The sequence below is a fragment of the Stigmatopora argus genome, chromosome 21 (assembly GCF_051989625.1).
Source record: "Stigmatopora argus isolate UIUO_Sarg chromosome 21, RoL_Sarg_1.0, whole genome shotgun sequence".
NCBI lineage: Eukaryota > Metazoa > Chordata > Actinopteri > Syngnathiformes > Syngnathidae > Stigmatopora > Stigmatopora argus.
The window spans coordinates 12,927,773-12,953,511 of NC_135407.1; the positions used below are offsets into that span (position 1 = coordinate 12,927,773).

The following is a 25,739-nucleotide window of genomic DNA, read 5'->3' on the forward strand; positions in this document are numbered from 1 at the left end:
AAATGTAGACCAAAGTGGGGGGAAAAACGGTTGTGGAAATGCAAAGTCCGCCCAGTGCTCGTAGATGTATTTTATACACGAAAGAGATGCAAAAAAGACAGTGCCATGGCCACCTGGCTTGGTCGGATCATGAAATTTTGATCGCATCTCGGGCGAACTATTCGATCGAAATTTCCGTCGTAAGACGAGAATATTGTATGACGAGCGGTCGTATGACGAGGTATGACTGTACTATATTTTAGACTTTTACGTGTGCCCTATGTGTGTGTGTGAAAATATGTGCTGTGTTGCATTTGTACGGTTTTTAATCGCTTAATTAGGGGAATTGCATTCATTAATAAGGGGAGCATTTCGCTCAGGTGGACAGGTATGTAAGAGTCTTAAGCATGGATAGTGCTTGTTGTGAGACAGGCAATTGAATTGAATTCAATGCTTTTATTGTCATTACAGTGGTAACTTGAGATACGGGCTTAATGTGTTCCGGGACTGAGCTCGTATGTTGATTTACTCTTATCTCAAATCAACGTCTCCTATAGAAATGAACTAAATACAAATTAATTTGTTCCTACCCTCTGAAAAAACACCAAAAAACAGGATATTATAATGTAAAGACATTTTTATTGGTTGTAATTCACCATCTACTAACAGAGTAACAAATAACTAGTGGTTGTGATGTTTATTAATAAAATGAGGCATTATTTTATACAACGGGGAGTTCGTGGATAGGAGAGAGAGGGCGAGAGATAGTCACTTGACGGTTGTGCTCGTAACCTGACAAACTAGTTATGTTCCCATAACTAGTGGTTATGATGTTTAATAATGAAATGAGGCATTATTTTATACAACGGGGAGTTCGTTGATAGGGGAGAGAGAGAGAGTAACTTGACGGATGCGCTCGTAACGTAACAAAACTTTGAATTTAACGTAAATGAACTTAGATTCTATTCACACACTTAAAAAGTTTTAATCTTACATTATGCTAAAATTAAACCTTCTTGTGCAATAACCAAGGCAAAGAGGTTCATGTATTCCACCGCGGTCTTTGGGTCGAACTTCATGCTTCTCCATACGCATTAACGAGCCAGTTCAATCACCCGTACACTACTCATGTTTTTCCATTATTTCATGGTTAATATCGATTGTCATCATACGCCTTTTCTTCGCACTACCCTTGATTGCACCGACTTGCTTTGGATCCATTGAGTTTCCCTTAATTCTGCACTGACTAATGAAAAAAAAGGAAGAATGCAACGCTCCACCCAGTGCTCGTAGATATCTGTGCGCAAGGGAGATGCGGCGAAAGAGAAATCATAAAGCAGCCTCTCGCGCCCTGGCGAACTAGCTGTCTCATATGCTCGTATCTCAAAATTTATCTCATATCTTAAGGTAAATATTTTCTCGGAATTCGTCATATGTCGGGACTCGTATGTCGAGGTATTGCTGTATACTGTATAAAAGACAATTGTTGCGCCATTAAAAAAAATCTGTTTTGAAAAATGGTTGTTTAACAAATAAAAGATTGAGTTTACACACTGGGAGGTGAAGAAATTCAATCTTGTCTATTAGGATGCGACAGCCGTTTCTAGCCACCATAAAAGATTTCAACTCTCGACGTTGCACGGTTTGGACAAACGTAGCGAAAGAATCTTAACATACACACACACACATACACACATACTGTCAGGAGCGGCCTGTTTGTCCCTCCTGACGTGCCGTCAGAGAGCAGCTTCAGTCAATCTGCTGATTGCTTCCTGTTTTGGTATTTAAAGATCAATGAGTCATAATACCATTGTCGGATCGTTACTTCTGTTCATGCATGCGCGCAGCATGCTGCCGTTTTGTTTCTAAGCCATTGTTGATTTATAGATCCCTGTTCATTTATTAAAGGATGTCGTTTGAAGCTAACTGCCTCGATTCACCTCCGGCTTCCCGCGGCTGGGTCCTAATATATTCCCAATCGCGCCACGACGACGCGGCGCGATCGTAACACATACACACATACACACACACATACACACATACACACACACACAGTCACACTCACACACCAATAAATCATGTTTAATAAGGATTATAGATTGATTTATTATTGTTAATAGCACCTATTTTGTTCAATAGCTCCCAAGCCATTTCACAGATTGGCCCGAAAAGATAGGTAACTACCTTCTGTTTAACGAACACATTTTAGTTTTTCAAAAACCCACTCCATTTAATTATTAATGTATTACTGTTACTAGCACCTAATATCTCCAATAGCTCCCAAGCAATTTGATGTATTGGCACCAAATTTACAGAAAAGATAGTTGTTTACCTTCTGTTTAAGGAACAACTTGTTTTTAATGACACATTCCATTTATTAATTATTAATTTATTACTATTATTAGCACCTAATATCTTCAATAGCTCAAGAGAGCAGCAAGCTAACATATTTCAGGTCAGGCATACTCATCGATAATACTTGCAAATGCTCAAAGCTTGAGTTTACACACTTAGAGAAGGTAAAGAAATTCAATCACTCGTCTATTAGGATTCGACAGCAGTTTCTGGCCACCATAAAAAATGTCAACTCTGTACGACGCACTTTTGGATCCGACAGCCGTTTCTGGCCACCATAATGTCAACTCTCTACGATGCAGGGTTTGGACAAAAGTAGCGTGAGAATGTTAACATAAAACATCCATCCATCCATAAATCACGCTCTATCTATTCCTGCTCCCCGAAACACTTTTTTTCCCTCTCTCAGCGAGAGACGATGGTGCTGGACGCGCTGACACAAGACGCCTTTCCACATAATTTACAAACATCATTTTGGGGAGAATTTCCGCTAGCAAGTTTCCAGGTGCACACACACACATCCATCTGTACATCACGCCTTATAAGGATTAGAGCAGTGTCTTCCAACCTTTTTTGAGCTGCGGCACACTTTTTGCATAGAAAAAATCTCAAGGCACACCACAATCTGAAAATCTTCTTTATATTATTTATTTATTTATATTTTTCATGATTTTGATTTTTTTTATTCTTTTGTTTTATTATTATTTATATTAATTTAAAACTATGTCACCTATATTAACATTATAAAGTCGTTCTCATTAAAAGTTTATTATCAGGAATTAAATCCCACCCAAATTATTCCAAAACCATTGTTTTTTCCATACTGATTTAACGTCATCATTAATTACTCCTGTCTTCCCGTTCCTCTCGTGCAGCTGTGCGTCAGGAACGGCAAGACAGGAGGGACAAACAAGAGTAGGGAAACAAACATAAGCAGACACGGAGGAAACTGTGAAATAACAATATGAACCGATTCCCAACTCTTAGATTATTACGATGTATGATTTCTTGTAATCTCCCGCGGCACCCCTGAGCATCCCACACTGGTGTGCCGCGGCACACTGGTTGGGAAACACTGGATTAAAGGATAGATAAAGCGTGATTTACGGATGGGTAGATGTTTTATAACTCCCGTTACGACAGGAAAAAAGTGTTCTGGGAAGCACCTAGAAACGCGGTGCGTTTATGCATCATGTAAAAACAACGATTCATGCATCAACTCTGCTTTCAGATGTAACAAATAAAAGTTGAGTTTACAAACTTAGAGAAGGTGAAGAAATTCAATCAATCGTCTATTAGAATCCGACAGCCGTTTCTGGCCACCATAAAAAAATTCAACTCTCTACGTTGCATGGTTTGGACAAACGTAGCGAGAGAATCTTAAGATACACACACACACACTCACACACCCATAAATCACGCTTTATAAGGATTATAGATTAGATAGAATGAGCGCGATGAAATGAAAGCCCAGTAGAGGGTAGCAATGTTCTAAAGTGAGAATCAATGCATTTGCGACAATATTTTCCAAATAAAATAACGGACAAGGAAATGCGTTTACGTTTTGGGGGATTTTGTAACTTGCATCTTTTTCGTATCTCGAGTCACTCATTTGCAGATTAAAAATTTGTGACCTGAAAATTTCGGACCTAGAGGCATTCGTAATTAAAGGTATAACTGTATGTATATACAGTAATCCCTCGAATAGCACTGCTTCAACTATCGGGGGGTTTCACTACATCACGTTTTTTTTCTGGGAGATTTTTTTTTTTACAAAAACTGTTACATTGTGTTTGATCCATGGCTTCAGTCCATTTTCCAAGCATTCACATCGCCTTGTGTTGTCATTCGCATCAGGCATTTCCTCCATATAGCTCTAAAATGCTGTTTCTTTGAATATTGAGAGTGTTTTTGAGGGTTAAAAGCGCCGCGAGAACACGGAAGTCAAATGCCTTGCCACTCCCCTGGGATGTTTTGAATGGATTTACCGTAATGCTTGGAATGCGTGGGGAGGCTATTTTTTAGGTGAACGTACGCTGGGTTGATCGCAATAAAATCAGTCACTCAAGCGGTCAGGGCCATACAAAAATTGAATTTAGTGCACAGACAACGCGCACCGACCGATTGGGCGCATTGACCATTTTAGAGAAAATTTTAGACTTAAGTGTGCCCTGTAGGTGTGAAATTACGGTGTGTGTGTGTGTGTGTGTGAAAATTACGGTGTGTGTGTGTGAAAATTACGGTGTGTGTGAAAATTACGGTGTGTGTGTGTGTGCGCGCGCGTGAAAATACGGTGTGTGTGTGTGAAAATACGGTGTGTGGGTGTGTGTTAAAATATGTTGTGTGTGTCTGTATGTATATATAAATGTATACATTGACATTAGAACTCTTTTGTCACATGGTCATTTTAACAGTCCAAAAATATATTCATTTTATTTCCGAAATTTCTCGTCACTTTCAGAAACATTAACATTACCAGTGATGCATGATGGAAAGGTAGTGCGGAGACCACATTGCATGATGAAGTTGGACTTTCTTCACCATCCTCAGTCGAAAGGTGGTCATCGTCTAATAATCCAAGCCTCTGGTCTCGTTGTGCAGCTATGGATTCTCTGATTATCTTCAGTTGGTCCAACGATGTAGACTTTGGAAATACCAAATGTGTCTCTGTCTAGAATTTTAAACATATGCAAAGTGATTCTAACAAAAAAATATATTATTTAACTCTGACTGCGCCAACGAACTAGTACATGTTGAAAATTCAATTTCCATACTCCAACAATGTCCTAGTACATTTTCACGTTACCCGAGGCGTTCATGGTCCTGCCGCAGCATTGTTGCTGCACAGTTCTGATTTGAATAAGTTAATTTTGTCTTTTGGCTCTGTGGTGATAAGTTTACCTGGATTGCTAAATTTTAATGTTGTGATGTGCCATTTATTCGAAAATAACAAAGTGCTATAGATTCTTTAAGATGATTTTTTTTCATGTTTAGAATCCTGCATTGAATCAGGTTTAGACGAAAGCTGGTTTGCACTAAAGCAGTTCTGCATTGAAAAAAAAATAGAACATTTTGGGCCATGTGTTACTTTGTTTAAAGTTAAAACAAAAATGTGTTTACTTTAGTGTTGAATGAGGTTGTAGGGATGAATTCATATGAATGTACTTTTATGTATGTGAAGCACGGACAGAGATAATGCTTTGGCTGAATGCACTCTTTTTGAAGGGAACTAAACAGTCACCTCTAGAGCCACCCCTTGTTGATGTGTTGGAATTTTTTGTACAAAATCTGGCAGTAGGCGGCCCGGCGACAGTGATTAGCGCGTCAGCCTCACACCTCTGGGGTCCTGGGTTCAAATCCGGGTCGGTCCACCTGTCTGGAGCTTTCCCTGGGCCTGCATGGGTTTCCTCCAGCTACTCCGGTTTCCTCCCACATACCAAAAACATGGATGGTAGACTGATTGGACACTCTCAATTGCCCCTAGGTATGGGTGTGAGTATGCATAGTTGTCCGTCTCCTTGTGCCCTTGTTAGGGTTATTAGTCTTACAATATTATATATTTGCTTGCAATGAAGAAAGTGCTTCGCTTACTACATCTAAAATGCCTGCTTCCAACAAAGTAAATGCTTTGCTCCTTAATTAGACGAAACAAAAGGGAAGCCGAATCCACTTGGACTGCTGGAATGTAGAGAAGATCCTTCGTCTCACATGACCTTCATTTGTTTTGACTATTTGACGTCTCACTTCTGTTTCTCACCCCTCCCTTGAGAGTTGAGACGTCCATTGTAACTAGGGTCCTTGAAGTTAATAAACAAGGAAAAGAAGCGTGTGACGCCAGAACAAACTTGGGTAGAGACCTGAAAGGTTCGATTCTCCTTGCAAGAAAACCCAGAAGATTGTCTTGTCTCTTTATTTGTGCATGCTTTTGGGAATGCCTATTGGTGAACCTATCAGCCCTGCGATCGGCTGGCCACCGATTCAGGGTTTCCCCCGCCGCTGGCCCGGAGTCGGCTGGGATAGGCTCCAGCCCCCCCTGCAACCCTAATGAGGATAAAGCGGTTCAGAAAATGATGAACTCTTGCAGTGGAGGAGGAGCTTTGTGATGTAAGATTTTGTAAACCAAGGTGGCATCTGCATATTAAACAGTATTGCTGCAGGCAGCTTTTATATCCCTTTGTTATGGAAACATTTGTCATGCCCCTTTAGTGGACCTAAAGCAGGGGTGGCCAACTCCGGTCCTCGAGAGCCGCCATCCGGTCTGTTTTCCATGTCTCCCTCCACCAACACACCTGAATCAAATAATCAGGATCGGTATCAAGCTTCTGGACGGCTTGCTGATGAGTTGGTCATTTGATTCAGGTGTGCTAGAAGAGGGAGATATGGAAAACACACCGGATAGCGGCTCTTGAGGACCGGAGTTGGCCACCCCTGACCTAAAGCATCACCAAATTTTGATAAGGGGAGAAATAAAAAAAACCTTTTATGTTCTCCCTTTTGCAGTTATAAACATGTCTTTATCCCACTTCTGACACTGTGTTGTTGTTTTTTTTTTAGGGGGTCAGAGGATTACGGCAGAGCATCACTTTTGCAAAGGGAGTATACTAACAGTTCCAATAAGTAAAATAGGTCTCCATTAGCCTTGCTCTTAATGAAGTATTTTTTATCTCCTCATTTTTCAGTAGTTTAAATCAGCGGTCCCCAACCATTGGTTCATGGACCGGCACCGTTTCACGAGCCACTTTGTGCTGGTCCATCAGAGAAATAAATATTAACATTATTACTCTCGGCTTCCTACTTGAAATGAGAAAAGTTGTTATAGTAATAATACATAATTGCTAATATGCTTTGGACTAGTTTTTTTTTTTTTTTTTTTACTGTCGTGGACTTGTCCGTCCAAACCCACCCATGCTTTTGTCGCAGTCTCCATATGCCGGTCCACGAGAAAATAGGAAGAGCTTTACTAGTCTGTGGGGAGAAAAAGGTAGAGGACCCCTGGTTTAAAAAATGTCACCATGTCGTTTCGTTTGTTGTGGGATCCAGGAAATGCGCATATTAAAGGTTGTACGTTTGATCTTGTCCGTGATTATGGTTGAATAGCTACGAGCCTCGTTCATCGTAGAGTTTTAACATTTTATGTTGCGTTTATGTGTACATATGTTAACAGAATATTTGTATACATATTTCATACTACATTTTAATATCGTTATAATATTTTAAAGGGTTTAGGTGGTAGTAGTAAAGATTGTGGAACATTTTTTTTTAAACGCAGAGAGTTGTTTTTGTGAGACAGCCGTGATGAAAAGCCTGGGAGCATTTGATTTAGAAAAACTGATTTATTTTACTAGAATGAAGTGAAATTGCACATTCACTCTGTGGATAGCAGTGGAACGCTCACTGTCAATGTTGTTAATTTTAACAAGATACAATCTTCCGCACTCGTGTACTTGGAATTTTAAACAAAAATGATACTATTCACAAAGGGGGCAGCGAGTTGGGGAGGGGGTTAGGGGGTATAACATTTTTAATTATACATTTCCGTTTGTGTCATATTCAAAAGATATTTCCCGCCAGAATGTAGGATGACTTTAAGCTTAGTGAACAAGGTGCCTGTCACTATCTCATCATGGGGCCTGGGTAGAATTCTTCACAGGAATGTGTGAACAGAGTGGTACACGGTCGATTGGTCGCCGGTCTTTTGGTCGCCGATCTTTTGGTCACCCGGAAGGTTACTGATAATTACCATTTAAGTCGTTGCTCAAATGCCCTAAATACAAACTGCAAATTACTATTTAGTCATACTTAATGCCCTATTAATTATTAGGCTAAAGAAAAGCTCCAAATTTCCCTGACTTTTATTGTTTTTTGTTGGAGAACTTGTCAAGACCCTGACTGACGTACCTTCCTAAGGGGACAACTCATGTACATACAAACTCTTATACACTCACATGTCGGCTCAGTGAAACTGCTCATGGCCATTGTTGGCTTTTATTGATGCGTAGACCGTGTTGTTTTACCTTGTTTTGTCGCCGGTGTTTCGGTCGACGGTCTTTTGGTCGCCGGTCTTTTGGTCGCCCGTTGTTGCGGTCCGGGCGACCAAAAGACGGCGACCAAAAGACCGGGAACCAATCGACCGCACACGGAACAGAGTACATAGCACTGGTGTTTATTGTATAAACAATTGAGCTTTGTTCTGGCAGTTGTAAAACAATTGTTTTTATTATGCTAAATTGGACTTAACTATTGTAGAAAGAGGTAACATTTGGAGATTTGGAGTAAAAGCCTATTTGAAATGCTTTCTGTTTAGGTTAAATGAGTGCACTGTTATAATTAGATACAATTATATGGGGATTGCAAATGTTTTATTACGGTAAATGTTTCCGAGGAACAATTTGACAGGTAACTATTAAAGGATTGTTTTCTTTTTATATCATGTTTGTCACGATTTCCAAGTTAACAGTTTATAAGGACAGGTTTCTAAGTATCAAGTTAAATGTTGTTTTATTTGATTTTTGTCCAGAATACTGATTAGTGTTGTAGGCTACCTTCGTTTGATTTTTGCCATTTATCCAAAGTGATTTGAAATGCATGTAACTAAATTGAAAAGGCCAATTAATGTCCAAAATTAACTGTAAATTGTTTTTATGTTTTTGATGTTTAAGTGAATAATGGATACAAATGTAACTAGATTTTTATTTTATGTCTAACTATTGAAATAAGATACTAGATTGGACTTCTTAATAAGAATGCATTTTATAAGTTATGTGGTTTAATTGCTGTAAAGGGCACAGTTACTGAAAATATTAACCCTGAGGAACAGGGGGAGAGGGTTCAATTCTCTTAAGGAATATAAATGTTTGCATTTCCTTCTGAATATTAATTGATGTGAATGTAACTATTGCAGAGAACGAGAGAGCTGTTTTCCTGAGGAGAAAACAGCCCCGGTTTGCCTTTTGTATTTTTCCTATTTTTAGTTTACATGATTTTTGTTTGTACATAAGGAGGTAGACTTGATTCCTAGACAATAGAATGCTATTGTCTAGGAATCAAGTCTACCTTCTTATGTTCACTGGTGAGAAGTAAGGAATTTGCATATGGAGGAAGACAGTTTGACTATTTATTACAGTAAAAAGTTTGATATGTTGTATGTTTAGTAAATTTGTGTAATTGCAGAAAAGAAATAGAGCTCTCGATCTTAACAAGGAAGCAATGATACTAGCTAATATACTTAATTTTGACTGATTAGGCCTTCAGATTTTCACAAACTATAGTGATGCAATAAGTAGGACTATTGTGATTTTTGTTTAATGGTGTCTTAAAATACCATATTTCCAACCCTATAGGGCGCACTTAAGTCTAAAATTTTCTCTAAAATGGTCGATGCGCCCAATCGGTCGGTGCGCCTTGTCTGTGCACTAAATTCAATTTTTGTGACTGGTTTTATTGCGGTCAACCCAGCGGACATTCACCCTAAAAATAGCCTCCCCGCGCATTACGGTAAATCCATTCAAAACATTCCAGGGGAGTGGCAAGGCATTTGACTTTTGTGTGCTTGCAGCACTTTAACCCTCAAAAACACTCAATACTCAAAGAAACAGCATATTAGAGCTATACAAAGGAAATGCCTGAGGTGAATGACAACAGAATGCGGGTGTGAACACTTGGAAAATGGACTTAAGCCATGGATCGAACAGCATTTCAACAGCTTTGCTAATGGATTGCTAACGGATTGCTAACGGACTGCTAACGGATTGCTAACGGATGCTAACGGATTGCTAGTGGATTGCTAGCGGATTGCTAACGGATTGCTAACGGATTGCTAACGGATTGCTAACGGATTGCCAACGGATTGCCAACGGATTGCCAACATAATAGTTTGGGCAGGCAGCGTCGCACGAGTTACGTGACATGAATTGTTGATGCTAATATAACAGCGAGGCGAATCAGAGGCTTGGGAGTGATGCATGTTGCGAGTTACAATGGATTGTGAATGACTGGGCTCAAGTGTCGGCCAGCACTGTTGTTCGAGCTTTCGTCAAAGCTGGAATCAAGTTCCCGGAATACACAACTCTGACTGACAGTGGAGCCTAGCATGTTAAACGCCCAACTGTTTATATCAGAGTGTACCTTATACCTCAATAAAGCATTATCAAACTTAATTTTGCCCGTGCCGTCTTTTAAAAAAACACGCTAGCGGCTAGCCTAACATACGATAGCGGCTAGCATAACATACGCTAGCGGCTAGCATAACATATGCTAGCGGCTAGCATAACATACGCTAGCGCCTTTTCAAATGAAGCGTCCTATGTATTGACAAAATATACTCGCAAATGAGACTGCGCCCTATTACATGGTGCGTTTTATGTGTGAAAATACGGTAATTAAAATTGAGAAACATGCTATTTTTATTAAAGTGACCAGACATTATTCACAAAATGTTTTAATGTTATGTACTTCATTATGATAAGTGATACAAAAGAGAAATGGATGAATGAATGAAGTTACTTTGTTATTGTGTTATCAATATGGCTAAAAGGACGTTACTGTTATTTCTGTGTAAGAATGATTTGCTACATTACATGTTATAGGAATTTAAAGACAGACTTGAATAGGATGAAATTGGCTGCCTAAATTAAGATTAATTCAATGTGCTTTGAACTTTCCCTCATGTGGGTTTCTCCTGAGCAATTAACAACTGTTGATTGTGTGGAAAGCTAAACATGGAAATATGGAGGCATGGACAACATGAGATTGTCGCACCCAAGTGGGTTCAAACCCACATCTTGGAGCGGGCGGTAGAGGATTTACGACTCCTGATGAAACAGTCAGAGCTTCACTCCCGCCGTGCCGTAAACCTGGCCTAAACATGCTGGCCGTTTGGTGGGGTGACAGTAATCACAGCTGAGGAAGAACTTATATTGCGGGCTATCTAGTCGAAGAGGATTTGATTTTCATATTTTCTTTCTAGATTTTTGTTACCATAACAAAGTAGTGCAGTGGTCCCAAAACTTTTTCTCACCGCGGACCGGTAAAGCTCTTCCTATTTTCTCCCGGACTAGCATATGCGGCGGGAGACAATTTAAGACAGAAGTGTGGCTGTGAAGGGGCTGTATGTTCCATGGGCGACGTCCACAACGGCAAAAAATAAGTCCTAAACATAAAAGCAATTATTTATTATCATTATTATAACATATTTTCTCATATCAAGTAGGAGGCCGAGAGTGAAAACGTTAATATTTATTTCTCTGACAAACCGGTACCAGGTGGCTCGCGGACCGGTACCTCTTCCCGGCCAGGTGATTGGGGACCCCTGAAAGAGTGTGTAACGTATGTTTTTTTTCTTTACTGCAGGTTTTGATGTGTATTTGATTTGTATGCTCGTTTTATTACACAGTTTTAGCTGTGTAAACAGGGGGTTTGTAACATATTTGAAAATGCACATTCCCGTTTGTGTCATATTCAAAAGGCGTGAATACAAGAATGTAGGATTAGATTAGAACTTTATTTAATCCCGTATTCGGGAAATTTCCTTGGTTGCAGTAGCAAGACACAGAAGACATTGTAGACCTAGGTAAAATACTGGAGCCACACAAAGGAAGTCCACAAGGTGGGGACCTTCTGAGGTTAAATATGCAGAATTACTCTTTTGAGCTGATCCGCACAGTCCCTCAGTAATCTGGAGGTTTAAAAGATCATCTTTGTGGAGTATGGAATGTATTCTTATGCTTTTTATTAGTCAATAGGTTTATTTAGTTTAGTCACTAGAATAGAATTTTGCATGACCTAGCGGAAATTTCCGTCCGTGACACCTATGAGTTGGGGGCGCGTCATCTACCATGACAGACCCATTTCTTTGTTCACAGTTTCCCGCCTAAAGTCTGTACCTATGTCACATGACCTTTGTCAATAAAACTAGTCGACCTGCTGGGGGGATTCAGGGAGTTCAAACTAGTCAGGCTGGAGGATAGATGCGCTCCTGCCGCTGGCTGCTCTGACCCCCCTCCTTCAGCTGAAGCTAGATAAAACTCATCATGGCCGACTCTGTGTGCTTCCTCTAATTCGAAGTTATTGAATGTTTATCGATTAGATCCAACATTTTCTGGTGCCGAAACCCGGGAGATTCATTTCTGAATTTTCGGACCGCGGTGGACTGAAGGCCAAGAATTACTGACGTCAGCTACTCTTACTTTGAAAGAGAGAGGCATTTCGGTCGATCGCGGCCCGTTTGAAGAACGAACCCCCATCGAAAAAGAGGAGGCACAAGAGACGGTAAGGGGCTGTTTAAAATTAATATTTAGGACAAGGCTGGTGGGAATCCCGTTTTTCATTCGTGGAATAGTCGAGAAAAACGCCTCATAAATAGGGGATAAATTGTGCATACTGTTGAGAAGTACGCATGTCAGAAAAAAGGAAAATAGATACGTGAGGTATGCAACGGACGTACATTTAGTCGGTCTGGCCAACTAAATGTCGATCCAAGAGGTGGGCTGGTGACGCGGCTTAACCTAGGGTGGGGGTTAAAAGTCCCCCTAAGGTGGGGGTTAGAGTCCCCTTTGTTAAAAGGATTTCTGGAGATTGTCAAAAATAAAGCTTCCAAAAATACTGCACCCGATGAGTAAGAAAGCGCTCGATTAAAAAGTATAGTACTACTATTATATAAACCAGAAGCGTTTGTTAAGAACCGGAAGTAGGCCGTGACGCGCTTTATGTCGCGCTTGGTACGCGCTTGGTATGCGCTCATGAATCGAGAGGATTGAAGAGAATAACGGTTAAAAAGACGGCGTAGACGGATAAATAGGATAATAAAAGATAAGTATTAAAGAGATAATAAATTAGATGCGACGTCCCTAGAGAATCGCCGTAAAATATCGCCTTAAATGTATTAATAGCGTAACATGTGACCATTGTTTTAAAAAAAAACGTTCAAACAAAGGGACGTGAAGTAAGAAGATGTGGAATTCATGCTGAGAGATTTTCCTGATCATTGAAGAATGAAACAAAAACATGGTTAACATGCTTGTGAAGATTCTGGACAGAAAGGATGAGGAGCTGCTTTAGGTGGTTGTCTTTCCTCAAGAAACTTTCTATCTTCATGGAGAACAAGAATTATATGTTTTTCACAAGTTCAGGTAATAGTCACACATTTCAAAATTGGGGCCCTCCCTATGAAGATCATTGAACATGAGCTCAAGAGGTACGGCCTTTGGCAAGATGAGCTACAAAAGGGAGAGAGAAGGGGGAATGAGCACATGTAAGACAGAACAAAGGACGAAAATGGCCGAATAATGTGGAGCCAGGCAAGAAGCCCACTTTACAGCCAGGCCCCCTTCACAGAAGCGGACACCCCTCACCCGACAAGCCAAGCACACCCGGTGCAAACAAAAAGAGGGGGGGGGGGGCTCGCCCATAGCTCTTACTGCCCATTTCACACCTGGACCCAGGAGAGAGCCCACACCAGCCCAGCCCAAGGCCCCCTCCCCCTGCACAAAGAGAGAGAGGAACCACAGCACGCAAATGCCACTGCAGGTTTGAACCTAAATCACTTGAGTCCGATTGTCTCCCCACGGAGGGGGAGGGAAGGAGAGAGAGACAGAGAGATGACAGTGTTGTAATATATTAGTGACAAATTATGGGTCCTTTATTAAACACTGATATTTATTTATATTAGGAAATGCCTAGTGAAAGGTTATTTTCCCTAAATTTTAATTGAGGTAACAGTGAGCACAGAAAATGGCTCTTATTTTAAATAAAACCGCCTTCTTAGAGCGGATAGGAATTCAGCCAGAGCTTTAACTATTGGTTTTAGCAATATGAGAGTGATTTGCGATTTAGACTTAAGTATTAAGAATCATCCAAATTAATAATGATATCAAACAAGAGAACAATGCAGAAATGGCATTTATCCAAATTATTAGGTAAATTTAGATAGAATAATTAATTTAGGATAGGCATGATTTCACTGAGATGGAATAAACATCATGGAATACCGTCAGTGCACGGAGGGTATTTCATTGTTTGCCCATCAGCAGATGGAATATGCTTTAGCGTGGTTCATATTAATGACTATTAGAATATTAATTGCATTAGCATCAAACAGTTGATGTCAACCAAACAACATTAACCTATTTCTTTTGAGAATGATTAGGCTGATAGCACAGCAAAAAGGTGGTTAGCTGCCAAGAAGCCCCAGACTGGGGATGGCTCTTCACCAGTGATGAAAAATTGCAGACCACTGAGTGTAAATGAATGGTTGTTTGTTTGTCTTTTTGTGTTTCTAATTGGCCGACCATCAAGATATAATCAATCAGATATCAAGGTGGAAAATGATTTAGAAATTTGAAATCAATTTTTGATGAAAATTATGGAAAATTGTTTAGTCAAATGAAATTTTAATGGTAAAAGCAGCAGTACTCCAAACGTGAAATTTGAAGTGGAGAAACAAATCTGCTATGCAAAATTTAGGAGCACTGAAAAGACAGTGCTTGATACCAAATTCCAAAGTACTATTGATTTATTGTGATAATGGCATCCAAATTGTGTTAACAAAATAATTGACTGAATTGACAAAAGTTTCCATATTTCGTTCCGAAGAAAAAAAAAATGGAAATCCAATTTAGTGGAATGTACCAAACGCCATTATTAGCTACACGATTGGAATTGGAGGATGAGGCTAATCATATGTCTGCATAAAAGAAAAAACTTTAAAGAAACGCATTAATTTTGGGTTGGCAGAGGGAGATTGCATTTCTCAACAGGAAACATGGACAGCAACCCAGGATGAGAGTGTCCGTGCAATTGTTCCTGACAGACCGCAGACATGAAAATAGCGGATCCATTTTGTGCTCTGTAAGAAGGTTCTCTCAGTTGAAGCGTGAGGAGATAGGTAAGATAAACTTTTTGACGTAATCAGACAAAATGGCAAGCACTCCAATATTGATTGGAAAGATTATTGCTCGGGGAGCAATGCTGTAAGCCATGAGGAACTTTTTATATTGGTTTTATTGTCTCCATATAAAAAAGCGTTTCAATTGAGACTACACCTTCTTACAGATAGTTAAAGTAAACAATTAGAGAGAAAAGAGAAACTACAATGGATAGAAATGTAACTAGATTTTAATTTTATGCCTGACTATTGAGAAATATTGATTAAGAAAGTTTTATAGGAGCTGATTGACAAACTCCAATGGAATGTTACATTTGATAAAAAGACTACTAGTTTGGGATATTTTGAATTTCAAAAAACTGAGTTAATATGCAACGCGATACACATTGTTAATTGAATTGGGACTTGATTAGTATGCATTTTAAAAGTAATGGGCTTTAATTGCTCTAAAAGACACAGTTATGCTAAAAATGTTGACCCTGACAAACAAGGGGTGGTTACATTTTAGTGGGTTCAATTCTTTTCAGAATTATAAATGTGTGCATTTTGTTTCTGAATATTAATTGATGTGAATCTAAACTGTTACAGAGAACGGGAAAGCTGTTTTCCTGAGGAGAAAGCAGTCTGGTTTGCTTTTTGTATTTTTCCTATTTTTGGTATGATTAGTTAATTTGTGTAATTGTAGGAAAGAAAAAAAAAACAAATATAGTTCTTTATCTTAACAAGGAAGCAGTGATCAAAATAGAATATCAGCTAGCATATTTAATTTTGACTGATAAGGCATTTAGATTTTCACAAACTATAGTGATGGAATAAGTAAGATTGTTGTGATTTTTGTTCATTGGGGTATTAAGCCCAACCTAATAGCTGTCTGCAGATGTTGAGTACGTGTTTGAAGACAGCGACAGAGTGCGGCAGCTGGGGAGGCAGCGCGGACACTTGCTGCACAGTATGCACAGCAACAAGGGCTGAGCCGATCTCAAGAACAGTCTGCAGACGACCTGTACACAGCTAAAGGCCTACAGTGCCTACCAAAAATGTACTCCAAAATTGAGCCATGGACAATGTCTCAACAGGGGGGAGATATGGACATCGAAATGCCTACTTTTAAAATTTTTGTAGGAACTGTTTAATTTGTTACAGATATAATGTGCAAGATGACCTCAGGCCCAAACGAGGACAATGTCCAAAAGAGTGTGGGACTGACTGGTAGAGCAAACAAATGGTACGATAAAACCAAGGCTTAAGAAAACCATGGAAGAGATAAAGAAGCCATGGCCAGAACGCCTAACACTGGTCAGAACGTATATGAAGATAGTGCCAACTAGCTCGAGATTAACACCTTTTGAGATAGTTCTTGGAAGACCATTCCAACTTCCTCTATGGGAAGGTGAACCATGACAAGAGACTAAGGGTGAGGCAGATCTACTTACAGAGTGGATGGTAAAATGTTTGGAGAAACTTGTCCAAAGAACATGTAAGCTGCCGTGATCCTTTTGTCTATCTTGCAGGAGGTGGTGAAGCCAGGTGACTGGATCCTGATCCGAGTCATAAAAAGGAAGTCCTGGTTCTCTCCACGATGGGAAGACCCATTCGTGGCCCAACTCACCAACCTCCACAGCAGCAAAGATCGCTGAAAAGTCAAAGTCGATTCAGGTCAAGGTCATTCGAGACAGGTGACTCTGAGTGGAACTGTAAGTCGGACGGTGTCAAAACCCTTGTCCGTGAAGAAACTCATCTGACGTCTACTCACCAGCCACGAGCACCCCTCACTTAACCCTGACCTCCCATAGACTTTGCACCTCTATACAGAAGCCACAGTGAAAGCTGTTGCCATCCACATCACAGTGACTGGACTGTCAGTGACAGCCTGGGCGTATCTGAACGCCCCGCCCACAGAGACTCGAGTTGGGAAAACAAGTGCAGGAAACGTCCTGCCTCATCACTGGAAAAGCAGAGCCAAGCGGTCCGCTCTTGGATGGGGACCCAACCTACATCAACATCGGGGTTCCCCGCAGCGTACCAGATGAGTATAAGCTCGCTGACCAAATTGCACGTTCATCCCTAACAACACAGCAGCTGACGGGAGTTTAACCAAGGCCCTGGAGGGCCTTCGATCCCTCAACAGCAAGATGAAAGAACAATCTGGAGAACTACTATGGAGAAGACGTGTGGTATCCTGACAACCTGAATTCACTGGGTCTAGACGCCACACTTAAATCTGCAGTGGTGCAGATGAGATGCATTCCTTTTAAGGGGAGTGAACATAATAGTAAGAGATCAAAATCAGTGCAAAATCAGTGCAATTCAAACCACATGATGCAATCTGGGGTAGTGATGTTCCTGGTGACCATAAGTTGTGGTCCGCCCCCCCAGAAAAGCATACAGTTGCTATTTTCCCAACTTGGGGTGGATAAAGTTATGCTTCGTGTAAAGACATTGAACTGTTACATGAGTGTTTATTAACCAAACTGTCATAGCCCTTAGGGATGTTGCGGGACGGAGGATGGAGGTGTGTTTGCCATGATGGGAGAACACTGCTGCACCTTCATCCCAGACGAAACCAGTCAATGCTGTTTAAATTTGCAACTCCCTCATTTGCGATTTTGTTTCTGTTCTGTATTTTTTCTATGTGTGTAATCCCCTGTATCAAAGTTATGATTTGAAACACTATCCAGCACACGCTGGTAGCTTACAGTGACATACAGTATCACCGCATGGCAAACCATACTGGAGATTATTGCGCTTTCGAAGTGTGACGGGTCCCACGATGTCGAGCCGTCCGGGTAATTGTACTTGTCTTGACTTAAAAAATTGTGTTCGCTCATTAAGAGGGACGCAGAGGAATTTTTCTCGAATGACGCTAAATACCTCGAGTTTTTCGCCTCTGCCTTGACAAGTGATTTTATTATTTTCCATACCCTGTTGAAAGTAACTGTTGATGATATTTGTATTCTAGAACCTGGATGGGAGGGATATAAATTGATGTCTAATGAAAATTCTTTCATAGTAACTACAGGGGGGAAATGTGGAGTATGGAATGTATTCTTATGCTTTTTATTAGTCAATAGGTTTATTTAGTTTAGTCACTAGAATAGAATTTTGCATGACCTAGCGGAAATTTCCGTCCGTGACACCTATGAGTTGGGGGCGCGTCATCTACCATGACAGACCCATTTCTTTGTTCACAGTTTCCCGCCTAAAGTCTGTACCTATGTCACATGACCTTTGTCAATAAAACTAGTCGACCTGCTGGGGGGATTCAGGGAGTTCAAACTAGTCAGGCTGGAGGATAGATGCGCTCCTGCCGCTGGCTGCTCTGACCCCCCTCCTTCAGCTGAAGCTAGATAAAACTCATCATGGCCGACTCTGTGTGCTTCCTCTAATTCGAAGTTATTGAATGTTTATCGATTAGATCCAACAATCTTCCTTGCCTAGATCCTCCTAAACTGTCCTATCACCTGATCAGCAGCAGCGGAGAGGTCGGTGTGGGGCTTCAAAGCACACAAGCACCCCAGCAAGCACCGGCAGCTCCACTGCTATCGTCTACTGCTCACAGCTGATCCCACGTGCATGACAGCGGAGGCACGGCTAAACGGCTCCCAAAGACATCTAGGACTAGCACAAAGAAACCAAGCCACGCGACGGATGGGGTTGAGTCGCAAAGGTCGCAGAATAACAAAGCAAAAAGCACAAAGTACAAAGCAAAGTATATGGGGAAAGCATTAAGAAATATTAAAATGCAATTAAAAAAGATAGAAAAGCAGCAAAACCAAAACGAGCAAGAGCGGACGGAGCAACCGCTACCGGCTGCCACCTTGTTTGCAGTAGCGAGCACGGAAACAGACATGCTGGCAACAGGCATGGCTGAATGGTTCCAAAAAAGAACTAGCAGAAAGAGGCCAAGCTAACAGAACAAAGAAAGTTGTAAAAACATGAAAGTAAAAAGTAGAAAGTACAAAGTAAAGTAAAAAGAAATGTATTAAGAAATATTAAAATATTATAAAAAAGATAGAAAGGCTGTAAAAAACGAAAAACAAATAAGAGTGGACAGAGCTACTGCCACCAACGGCTGCCACCTGATGGCGCTATCTTGAAAAAAAATGACTTTAGGCTTACTGAACAAGGTGTCTGTTACTATCTGATTTGAGTATATAGCACTGTGTTTGTTGTATAAACAATTGAGCTGTGTTCTGGCATTTGTAAAACTTTTCCTGACCTGTCTAAATATCCTGTTTTTATGGTTCAAAGGGAAGTGACATATCTTGAGAATCTTTGTCTCAACAGATGTCCAAGTTAAGACCCAACAGTACTTGATTTCAAACCAGCAATGTTCCTTTGTGACTGAAACCCACCCACTTGTATTCAAATTAACGCCCACTTTGGGCGGAGGCAATGAAGGCTTTTAAAAAAAATGGAGTCAGCACGAGTCTCGCCTTTTCCCCCTGCTAATAAAGAGAATTGGCCATGGAATCTTCAAATGTCTCCTATATAGTCGGCTTACAGAGATGAGGTCAACAAATTGTCTTCGTGGTGCCCGGTGAACAATCTCACACTGAACACCACGAAAACTAAAGAAATAATCCTGGACTTTCGCAAACACGGCACAGATCTGGCCCCACTCCTCATAAATGGAGTATGTGTAGACAGGGTCCAGTCCTTTAAATTCCTGGGGGTCCACGTCACGGATAAGCTCTCATGGTCTACAAACATCACGGCAGTGGTGAAGAAGGCTCAGAAACGACTCCATTTCCTCAGGGTACTTAGGAAGAACAACTTGGGCACCAAGCTTCTGATAACCTTCTATAGAACCACTGTAGAGAGCATCCTGGCGTACGGCATCACAGTGTGGTACGCTGGAAGCACGGCGGCAGACAAAAAGGCCATGCAGAAAGTGATTAACACTGCCCAGAGGATTGTCGGCTGCTCTCTGCCCTCACTGGAAGACATTGCCAGCCCTCGTTACCTCAGCAGAGCCAAGAACATCATAGGGGACCCTTACCACCCTGGTCACAATCTGTTCCAGCTGCTGCCCTCTGGCAGACGCTATAGGTCCCACAAAGCACGGACAAATAGGCTTAAGGACAGTTTTTTCCCCACATCCATCAGAAATCTAAACTTGCGGTAACATAACACACATTACCTTCTGCGGTAATATGGAAAGATGTTTGGCTGGTGATCTGCCTCCTACTAGCTGACTGAAGTAAGGTAAGTGAAAGACAGTGAGAGGTAAGCGACCTGTATCCACGACAGCATAATGCCAAATTACAAGTCCGTAACTTGCACTTATTTAGGTCTTTTGCCGAGTAAACGCAGCTTATGGAGAAGCACCACCAATTTCGTCACACGCAGTTTCTGCGTGTGATGACAAGTAGGCTTTTTTGTGTTGTTGATAATGACGACAGGGCCTATGTCCGATTATTATTATTATTATATTTTGTCACTTGTCTCACCAAAATCTTTCAGAACAAAGAAAAGAACATCCTACAGGGGCACAAAAGAAAACAAAAGACAAGCACTAGTTCATAGCAAGCTAAAGTGGTTAGTAGGTTATTTTTTAGCTGCAATTGAAGACTAGGACATATTTTAACCATATAATTGGATTGGATTGGATAACGTTATTCATCCCGTATTCGGGACATTTCGTTGTTCCAGTGGCAAGAGGGTGAGGATGCAGGAATAGGAAAGGCATTTTAGACATAAATAGATAGGTAATAAGTAGGTCAAGAAATAAATACATGAATAAATATATAATTAAATAAGTGTGTTGCTTAGCACATATATACATACATACATACACATAAATGTACATGCATGCATACGGTAGGTCTCAACACACAGCCATTTTTTTGTTAAAGAGCCTGACAGCTGATGGGAGGAAGGATCTGCGGAAGCGCTCCTTCCTGCAATGAGGGTGCCACAGTCTATTGCTAAAGGAGCTTCGGAGGGACTCCACAGACTCATGCAGGGGGTGGGAGGTGCTGTCCATGGTGGACATCATCCTGGTCAGCATCCTCCGCTCTCCCACTTCCTCCACAGAGTCCAAAGGACAGCCCAGAACAGACCTGGCCCTCCTGACCAGCTTATTCAGCCTGTTCCTGTCCCTCTCCGTGCTCCCGCATCCCCAACAAAGCACTGCATAAAACACTGTAGATGCCACCACAGTGTCGTAGAAAGTCCTCAGCAGTGTCCTACACACTCCAAAGGACCGTAGACTCCTCAGTAGGTAGAGGCGGCTCTGGGCCCTTTTGTACAGGGCATCTGTGTTTGTGGACCAGTCTAGTTTGTTGTTGAGGTGAACACCCAGGTACTTAAAATTCTCCACGATTTCAATGTCTGTACCCTGGATGTTCACCTGAGTGGTCTGTTGAGAATTCCTCCGAAAATCGATGACCATTTCCTTTGTCTTACTGGTGTTGATGTAGAGGTGGTTTTGCCTACACCAGTCAACAAAGGCTGTGATGACTCCCCTGTACTCCAGGTCGTTTCCGTCCGTCACTCGTCCAACAATAGCGGTGTCGTCAGAGAACTTCTGGAGGTGGCAGGTGTCTGTATTATGTTTAAAGTCCGATGTGTAGAGGGAGAAGAGGAGTGGAGAGAGCACTGTGCCTTGTGGGGCCCCCGTGCTGCAAGCTACCACATCAGACGTACAGTCCTGGAGTCTCACATATTGTGGTCTGTCAGTGAGGAAGTCGATGATCCATGCGGCTAGATGGTTCCTTACTCCAGCCTCTTCCAGTTTCCCTCTCAGTAGAACCGGCTGAATGGTGTTGAACGCACTGGAGAGGTCAAAAAACATCATTCTCAGCGTGCTTCCCGCGTTCTCCAGGTGTGAAAGAGACCTGTGCATCAGGTAGGTGGTAGCATCTTCCACACCAATGCCTGGACGATAGGCGAACTGCAGAGGGTCCAGCTCTGCATTCATCAGGGGGCTGAGGTGATTGAGGATGATTCTCTCCAATGTCTTGATCAGGTGAGAGGTTAATGCTACCGGCCTGAAGTGGTTTGGCTCCCTGGGGTACGCAGTCTTAGGAACTGGGACCACGCAGGAAGTTTTCCACAAGGTGGGGACCTTCTGCAGACTGAGGCTGAGGTTGAAAATATGCAGAATCACTATACCAAGCTGATCCGCACACTCTCTCAGTAGTCTGGAGCTGAGGCCGTCTGGACCGGTGGCCTTCCTTGCCTCGATCTTCTTGAGCTGTTTTATCACCTGATCGACAGTAATGCAGAGACCGGTGGAAGAGGGGGAGGAAGAGGAGGAGGAGAACGAGGGGGGAGAGTTGCTTCTGGTCTGGGGGGTCAGGGGAGTGGGGGCAGGACTGAATCTGTTAAAGAACTGATTCAGTTCATCTAATGAAGACTGTCATATTTTAATCATATATTTTATTACAGCTGCTTCATTTTTATATATTACTACTGTATGATTAAACACTTGTTTTCAGCTCGACGACCACGCGAACAGGTTCCCTTATGATAATGCTTGTACAATGAACAAAGGCTCTCTGTCTGAGATTCTTTTGAGGTTGATTACAGACAGCTTCCAAACAATGCCATCTGATAAGGAGGCGAGCAGAGTGGAGATACAGAGAAGACGGACAGTGGAAAAATCCCAAAGGAGGATGGCACCCTTCAAGACAGTCACGGACCAGTCATCTTCTTATTGTTAATCAGCTAATGCATATTCATATTTGTATTATTATAACTGGGCAAACTCGGATTTGGGCGTTGTCTCTCTCATCCTCCACAGAGACGCTCAGCGGGCTTATGTTTGGGGGGGGGCGTAGCTCTGTATAGATCAATTTGTCAAGAATAAATCATCTGTGGATTAACCCGTTAAACCCTGGTCTGTCTCCTCCGATGCTGAATGCGCTACATTGTTAGACGAGATAAGACATAGTTTTAGGCGTTGGAGTCAGATGCTAAAACTTAACGTCTAACACAATGCTAATGCTCCAAGTTTGATTTTTTTGTTTTTTCTGTATGTCTGAATTTTAGATCTGCTGTGTTTTAATGACCAATAAACATTCTTGAACAGAACTTTAGCCTCAAATGCAATTGATGGGCAAAGTTTAAACATGCATGTGTCCCGAGAAAATGCACACGGAGATAAATCGCAGCTATGCAAATTACTGCTCCTATTTTCATTTACCCTGTGATAAATTAATTTATTGCATATCGTGACAGGCTTATGCACAATTACAAGTTAAGGCAATTAAGCAATTGATGGATTGATCTAATTTTTAAATAGATTTAATAAAATTATTGAAGCATTGACAGCAAGTTTGCACATGATGCATTCAATCAACACTTCATGAAACAGTAAAACTTTACCTCCACAAAGCCCATCTCGAAGAGGCATTCCACAGCACCGGTAATATGCAACAGCTTTCCAGAGAATGTTGGATTCCCTATATTTATTGATCTGAATTCTTCGACATTAGGATACCTAGTGAAAAAGATGGTTCTTAATAATTCTAATCACAGTTTTATCCATATTTTTTAATTTGACCTCTTTCACATGAGTTTCGACAAGACCTTTATTTTTACAGTTTAAATGTGTGTGGGGGTGAGTTGCACAAAAACTAAAGACAAAAACTTGGGGTTCATGGACAACACATCCACTAAGGCTAAAGACAGAGGCGGGGAATGCAACATGATGGAAAAAGAAACAAGTGTGAATCACAATAGCATAGATTAATTATTATCACAACTTTTCTCATTTCCAGTAGGAGGGCAACATTGAAAAAGTGGTACTACCAGAGCTGCCAACCTCTGTTGACCCCATTTCAGGAGTACCCTTGTCCCATTTCCTGAGTTTCTCCGGAGTGAATACAATTCACGCAAAATCCATATAAAATGTTCATTCATTCATTCATTTTCTGAACCGCTTCATCCTCATTAGGGTCACGGGGGGTGCTGGAGCCTACCCAGCTGACTCCGGGCCAGAAGCGGCGGACACCCTAAATCGGTGGCCAGCCGATTGCAGGGCACAAGGAGACGGACAACCATGCACACTCACACCCATACCTAGGGGCAATTTAGAGTGTCCAATCAGCCTAACATGCATGTTTTTGGAATGTGGGAGTAAACCGGAGTACCCAGAAGAAACCCACACAGGCCTAGGGATAACATGCGAACACCACTCAGGTGGACTAACCTGGATTTGAACCCAGGACCCCAGAGTTGTGAGGCCGATGCGCTAACCACTTACACACCCGGCCGGCAATATAAAATGTAAAAAAAATATAATAATAATGTAGGACAATTTAAATCAAACTTTTATCATGTTTTTACATAATTTGAGATATTGTGTTTTATGCAAACTATTGAAAAAGTACATCATGAGTAAAATAAGTTAAATCTTTGCGTTGGGTCCTTCTACGTGAATTTTACAGTCAGTAATTCCACCATGTGTCATGCTGAAGTCGCACTTGCTTGTTGTGAAATGTGCAAATGTCGGTTCTTTTGGAGACGGCTTCATAAAGGGATATTCCGTCGAATACGAAACAATAAACTTCTGCGAATGTCTGAGTTTCTTATTAGAAGTTCCATGGACGATCCACCGGAGCCACCATCTCGCGCAATATAGAATTTAACCAATCGCACACATTACTGTTAACGACACCATTCACTTAATTTTAAAATTTCATTTAACATGACATTTATTCGAATTCAGCCACTTAAAATGGGGACGGGAGTTTAAAATCGGTCAATTGGACATGCAGTTTAAATACAGGCACCATAAAGCAAACATAGTCTTGTTGATAAAAGAATATGGCAAATCACTCGACAATAAACCATCGTTTGGTATTCAGAGTGTAAGTCAATGAACAAACATACCTTAAAATATTGTCGGCGTATGAAAGTAATAACTTACATACGTCAAAGAAGAGTTCATTTGAATTCTCACATAACATCCTAACAGCTGCTGGCAACGCCATTTTTAGTCGCAATGTTTGTTATTTTTAATTATTATAAATACGGAATGTACACAGTCTTTTCTGTCGATTGCTTGCAGCGTTCAAAACCACGAAGAAAGAGAGTTGCGACTTTCCTACAGGGACCCATGATACGATTTTACTTCCTGTTACTTCCGGGTTACGGAGCCTATATAAGTTACAAACATTGGTTTCGGCGAGGACGTGCGCCATTCATTTCAATGGACGGCTGTCATTTATATTTGGCGACAATTTGATTTGGTCTCTTTGAAATTTAAACTATATTTATTCGATCAGAAGCTGTTTATGGCATATATTGTTACATACTCAGGTTATTATCACTTTGGCCAGGGGTCGGGAACTTTTTGATGGAGAGAGTCATAAACAATTAATATTTTTTAAATGTTAATCCTTGAGAGCCATGCTCCGAATTAAAAAGTCAACATACATGATAATGTGTGACTTTTTAGTCACTTCACCACTTTTAAAGTACAAAAAGTCTGAATTCTTTTGACAACATTGTTACATTTGTTAGACGTAAAGTTTTAGCACCCAACCCTAATTCCTTAACTCAGTCTTATCCC

General features: G+C 41.1%; 1 protein-coding gene across 3 annotated transcripts in view; it reads right to left on the reverse strand.

Annotated features, from left to right (window-relative positions):
- Nucleotides 1–25,285, reverse strand: part of ngly1 (N-glycanase 1) — a 58,973-nt gene extending 33,688 nt beyond the window's left edge. Inside the window, exons 1-3 of one of the 3 annotated variants that reach the window (XM_077590846.1) lie at nucleotides 25,058–25,285; nucleotides 23,549–23,663; nucleotides 4,811–5,005 (exon numbers count right to left, since the gene is read on the reverse strand). In XM_077590846.1, the coding sequence (XP_077446972.1) occupies nucleotides 4,811–5,005; nucleotides 23,549–23,663; nucleotides 25,058–25,158 (411 nt within the window). In that variant the 5' untranslated portion in view covers nucleotides 25,159–25,285. The remainder of the gene's footprint in view (nucleotides 1–4,810; nucleotides 5,006–23,548; nucleotides 23,664–25,057) is intronic. The other 2 variants (XM_077590847.1, XM_077590848.1) reach the window with 2 other exon arrangements.
- Nucleotides 25,286–25,739: the final 454 nt, after the last annotated feature.